Below are 6,353 nucleotides of genomic sequence, written 5' to 3'. Positions count from 1 at the left end.
ACAGCATTCTTCCATCTTAGAAACATTGCCAAGTTACGAAACATGATACCTGTTTCTGATGCAGAAAAGCTAGTTCATGCATTCATGACCTCTAGACTGGACTATTGTAATGCACTGCTAGGTGGTTGTCCTGCATCTTCAATAAACAAGCTACAGGTAGTCCAAAATGCAGCGGCTAGAGTCCTTACCAGGTCAAGAAAATATGATCATATTACCCCAATTTTACAGTCTCTGCACTGGCTAACTATTAAGTTCTGTATCAGTTACAAAATATTATTACTTGCCTATAAGGCCCTTAATGGGTTAGCTCCTGTGTACCTAACTAGTCTTCTACCACGCTACAATCCATCACGCTCCCTAAGGTCGCAAAACTCTGGACTTTTGGTAGTTCCTATAGGATAGCAAAGTCAGGTAGATCTTTTTCACATTTGGCTCCCAAACTCTGGAATAGCCTTCCTGATAACGTTTGGGGTTCAGACACACTCTCTCTGTTTAAATCTAGATTAAAGATTCTTGTAATGCATCTCATAACCTTGTGCTTCAGTTATATCTGATCAAATGCACATTATCATTATTTTGCTTGTGTTGAACACATACTTTTTTGCTTGGTTGGAACAGCAGCTACGCTAACTTTTCTCTATTTGCTTCTCTGTTTCTGCCACGGGATTGGCATCCCGAGGTAACTAGGAATTACACAAGCTTCAGCCTGAACCCAACCCTTACGAAGATCTGAGATGACCAAACACCTGAGAAGAGATGATGCCGACACCTCAGAGGACCTCAGATGATGCCAACCCTGATCCAACATACAAAACTACCAAACTTTGCTATAAGTTTGATCACAACATATAATCGTTGCTGTTAATAGTATTCACCATCTGTTTGGTTACATGTCATTAACTAACTGCATGGTATGGACATCAACTTGACATATAGTCACCACTGATAAGCTACTCCTAAATATAATGTAGAAACTTCAATTTTCTGTAAAGCTGCTTTGCAACAATTTGTATCATGAAAAGCGCTATACAAATAAACTTGAATTGAACTGAATTGAATTAAAGTGCGCTTAGTTGTATTGAATGTGTTCAATACAACTAATACAAATCTTAAAAGTAAAAAAAAAAAAAATGGTGAGTTGACTTTAATGAGATTTAAGTAGATTTTGGTTTACAATAAATGCTTGTTGTACATTCAGCAGTACATTTCAGCCATATTTCAAAAACAAATTATTAAATTACATGTATATATACGTACTTACATTCTACTAAAGTGGGTCAAAAATCACTCTTAAAGGCATAGTTCACCCAGACGTCTGCCATCTCACAATCATCCTCCAAACCTGCATATATTTATTTTTTCCGCTTAACACAAAATAAGATATTTTGAATAATGTTGGTAACCAAACCATTTCTGATCCCCATTGACTCCCATAGTGCTTTTACTGAAGTCATTTTGGGCCAGAAACTGTTTGGTTACCCATTCTTCAAAATGTCTTCTTCAGCAGGAAAACAACAAAAACAAAACTCATAAAGGTTTGGAACAACTTAAGGGTGAGTAAATGATGACAGAATTGGCATTTTTCTCTTATCAAATAAAACAATGCAAACCTCTACAATGCTATTTTTTAACATACTTGACACAAAATGTGTGGCTCAAAAATAAAATAGCTCAAAAATACTATATAGTAAAAACTAGAAATACAATATACTAACAATAAATCACTACATTGAAATCCTAAACAAGCCCTGACTGATAAAACCACTAAACAAATCCAATCTCCCATGCTGCACTATGAGGCAAAATCAAACAGTGGTTCAATTACAGCTGTCAGGCCTGCAGGATTTATATCACTCTTTCAGCTCAGAAGTCGAAGATCAATAACAGTGTCAGGTTTTATTTATGTACGCCACTGTGAACACACATTTCTGAATGGCCAACATCTCAAATACAATCCAATGCGGGCGACTCAATGCATGACAGCAGTGAATGAGGGTCAAACACGACCGATAGTAACGATTCAAATGAGGCCTGAGAAAGAATTGCACATGAGACCAATTCATACAGCAAACGCAAAAGCACAATGACGTGCCTGAGATCTGATTAATGTACAAATATTTCCCCCTGAATCAGTTCAGCTGCTTCTCTCACCTTACTGATTTCAAAGCCAAACACTTCTTCAAAGTACGCTGGCTGACTGATGAGCAGCAGATAGAAGGTCCAGCTCCGGCAGAAGTTGGCCACGATGATTGCATAGACCGGCATGGAGGTGAAGAACTTCCTCCAGGGCGTCTTGAATTTCTGTAGAAGAAAAAAAAAATCAGGTTAAAAATTGAGATGGGGAAAGTCTATGGGACACATCTAGCATTGGAGATCTTGAGCAACCATTTCACAGGGTGCTTAAAGACCCCTTCAAACATGATTTTGTAATTACTTCCATCTACAGTCTCTCCATTACTGGACATTCAAAAGTTGCATGAATTCTGATGAAGAAAAATGTTTTGGAACAAACAAATAGATGGTAAGAAAGAGAGACCAGATCCTGATTTAAAAAAAAATAATAATAAAAAATAAATATATATATTGTATATATATAACTTGAGAAAAAACATGATTTGGCTTGCTTGATCGGTTTTATTATTATTATTATTATTATTATTATTATTAATGAAGACTTTTATGTTCACCAAGGCTACATTTATTTGATTAAAAATACAGAAAAAAAAATATTATTATTAAAAATATTATTACAATTAAAAAAAAAATTCTATGTGAATATATTTTTTAATGTAATTTATTCCTGTGATGCAATGCTGAATTTTCAGCATCATTAATCCAGTCACATGATCTTTCAGAAATCATTCTAAAATGCTGATTTGCAGCTCAAGAAACATTTCTGATTATTATCAATGCTGAAAACAGTTGTGCTGCTTAATCTTTTTGTGGAAACCATGTTCCATTTTTTCCAGGTTTATTTAAAAACTAAAAAGCTCAAATGAATAGAAAATAGAATAGAAATAGAAAACCTCAAATGTGATTTCATGGGACCTTCAGATTTGTCCGCACAGGGAGCGTACCTCATTTGCCCCCAGTAGTTTGGCACTTTCTCCAATACTCTCCTCAATGTAAGTCCTCTCTTCATCTGTAATGGTGGGATGATCTGCTGGACTCTCATATGAAACCAGAATCCAAAACATGTACCAGATAATCCCAAAACTGCCTGCAACCCAACAGAGAGAAAACAAGAGTCAATGAATCAAACACCCGAAAAAGAAAAGTCTGTTATCATTTCAATATCATAAGCCTACCATATATGTAGAAGACAGAAGACCAGCCTGAGTACTGCACTAAAATTCCAGCCAGCGGCATGGCCACCACAGCACCTGCGTATGAACCTGAAACAGGGTGTTTTCACAGCTTTTATTCTGGGAATTCTGGGTTAGGTGGACTTTTAAAAAGGGAAATTGTATTTACCACAAAAAGAGGTGGTGGCTAAACGACTTCTCTCGAGGGGCGGAGCCCACTTGCTCCAAATCCCATGGCATGCTGGGTAGGTCACACCCTGGACACACACAGAAACATGTCAAACCGTCAGTAATTGCTTTAATTTCATTTCATTTCATTTTTTTTTTTTTTATTACACTGTCCTGCTTCATATTTGCTCAAATAAATCCATTTCTTATGTCTAATTTCTTACAAATTTTGAGGGTATTGATTAAAAAAATATATTGTTTTGTGAGACAACTTACAAATTGTTTGATTCTTAAGACAATTTTTACGAATAATTCTGAATACATAATTTACGCCTAATCCTAATAAATTTCCACTTTTTACACTCATTTGTAATTGTCATTGAAACCTTTGACATTTTGATAATAACAATATATATATATATATATATATATATTATGTAATTTACATATTTACATTTATTATGCAATAAAATATTGAAAATCTTACATGAAATACCTTTCACGGGTCATAAAAAACAGAGAGCAGTCTAACCTTTAACAAATGAACACTAACACATACAATCGCATTTCAAATAAGGGTTAATGATCCATGCAGACTTGCACAAACGCAGTCTGATCAGATCTGATTCACCTCAAACACACTAATGCCGCCCATTAAATCTTCATTAGCAGCTAATTGTCACACAATCAGTCACTGATAGACACCAATTGCTGCGGCCAGCAGAGGAGATAACAATATATATATATATATATGTATGTATATATTAGTGCTGTCAAACCATTAATCGTGATTAATCACAACCAAAATAAAAGTTTTTGTTTACAGAATATGTGTGTGTACTGTGTATATTTATTGTAAATATTTACAATATTTATTGTATTTTATTTAAAAACACAATATTTACAAAATTTACAAGTTACAATATGTATTGTATTTATAGACACAAATTGCTGCGGCCAGCAGAGGAGAGCACATCCACAGAGCTAATGTCAATACACACAACACAAGCTACTGTGCTTACAATAAAACCTCAAATGGCTTTTAATTCATGTACAGTCGACGCTCATTGTGAACAACCGTATAGATGACCAGCACACAAAAGCAGCAAGCAGCTGCTAAACTCTTTCAGTGACTGTAGTTTGAATAAAAGATGACATCACACGCCTGTTCTCTCCTTTTCAAGGGTTTCGTTTTCCATGATTTGTTTGCTCTCTTCTAATCTGTCACTCCTGTGTTTTCAGTGTGTCTGTTGTGCTGATGTACAGTCAGCGGGATAACACACTTGAACTTGATGTGACGTCCTGTTATATATATATATAACCTTACATCATATATATGTTCAACCTTACAGTAGAACTCAACACCGCTTACTGTCAGACTTTCAAAATCCTTCATCGCCTCAATTAAGATCATAATAATTCAATTTTAAAGCACAGCCACCACAAAATCAGACTTTAGCACCTCTTTTTACTTTGAGGTCGTTCTGAGGTTAAATACAGATTTAAAATTATAAGATAATCATAAGAGATTCATATTGTTTTTGAAATCAGATCCTTGCAACACTAGCATCTAACAACGAGAGGGGCTGGTTGTCACACGGGGATGTTGTTACCTTATTGTAAAGTGTTATTAATATAGAATTGTATTCATGTTAACACGTATACTGTTCAAATCTGATGGCTATACTTTATACTTAAATTGTGTTTTAACATTCATCCTTGCATAATGTCTTGTCTTATAGACTTTCATTGTAAGTTAATTATCGTAAACTCAAGTTTTAAACTAAGAGATGAGTTGAAATGACTGTCTATGCTACAAATGCTGTCAAACTAAACTTGGCCCGATAATAATATTCCAACATATGGCTGCTCCGGTGGGGCTGAACCTGTAATATGTTTAGTGTAAACCATCTGTTAAATTACTAATCAGCCAATGAATAAATGCTGTATGTATTAAAAGAGAGCAGAGAGTCTCACTTCGACGAGGCCCTGCAGTATCCTGACGAACATGACACAGCCGAAGTGCACACGCGCAGCAGAGGGGATGAACATGTTGAGAGTCGACGTGAGCAGGATAGCAGCACCAAACACCCTGCAGAACAAAGTGTGCACAGAAAGAATTTACTAATGGTTTGAAATCATAGACTGGCCAGTTTAACTGTATCTGATCAGCAGCAACCTTACACTGACTGAAGGCACATCTGTAGAGCAGATGCAAAAACAAACCCTGAGCAAGAAATAAATGGCAAGAGCGATAGTAAATAACATTAACTAGTTATTAATTAGCCGAGGGCATCAGTGTCTAGTAGAGAAATCATTCTAACAATTGCTGAAAGGCAGGAAACCACATATTTTATTTACTGTATGTGAGATCTCATTTGCATGGGCTGCAGACATCTGTTTTAATGTGTGAAATGTGAAATCAAATTCATGCAAGTGAAATGGAGATCTCAACCTCCTCGAAGCCAAGATGTAAGAACAACGAAATGTAAAAACTGCATTTAACAGACTTGATCCTTTTATGTACAGTCTATTGTCTTTACTATAGTATTTGTATTTTACTATATTGTATAATAGTCTTCTGTTTTCTCTATAGAGCTGCTTTAAAACAGAATTTGAATTGATCTCACATTTGAAGAAGTCTGCATCATTGATTCTGTTATTTTCCTGTTTATTACTGTGAAGCTGCTTTCAAACAATCTGTATAAAGCACTATATAAATTAAACTGACTTAACAGACTATATCTCACCACAATTTTGTGCAATAATACACCAACATTTAAGAATGCAATTTACAAAATTTTATTTATGAGCCATTGATTGATCAGATATTACATATATGTAAATCACACACACACACACACACACACACACACACAT

General features: G+C 35.2%; 1 protein-coding gene across 1 annotated transcript in view; it reads right to left on the bottom strand.

The window, feature by feature from the left end:
- The window catches only part of LOC107677426 (vesicular glutamate transporter 2.2-like), a 14,789-nt gene that overhangs the window by 5,457 nt on the left and 2,979 nt on the right, over window positions 1-6,353 (bottom strand). The window contains exons 4-8 of the mRNA XM_016472319.1: window positions 5,451-5,565; window positions 3,475-3,562; window positions 3,309-3,395; window positions 3,078-3,220; window positions 2,152-2,301 (exon numbers count right to left, since the gene is read on the bottom strand). Of these exons, the coding sequence (XP_016327805.1) occupies window positions 2,152-2,301; window positions 3,078-3,220; window positions 3,309-3,395; window positions 3,475-3,562; window positions 5,451-5,565 (583 nt within the window). The remainder of the gene's footprint in view (window positions 1-2,151; window positions 2,302-3,077; window positions 3,221-3,308; window positions 3,396-3,474; window positions 3,563-5,450; window positions 5,566-6,353) is intronic.

Source organism: Sinocyclocheilus anshuiensis, unplaced genomic scaffold, assembly GCF_001515605.1.
Source record: "Sinocyclocheilus anshuiensis isolate Anshui unplaced genomic scaffold, SAMN03320099.WGS_v1.1 scaffold1701, whole genome shotgun sequence".
Lineage (NCBI taxonomy): Eukaryota > Metazoa > Chordata > Actinopteri > Cypriniformes > Cyprinidae > Sinocyclocheilus > Sinocyclocheilus anshuiensis.
Note: the sequence above shows the minus strand (reverse complement) of the source record. Positions and strands in the feature narration are given on the sequence as shown.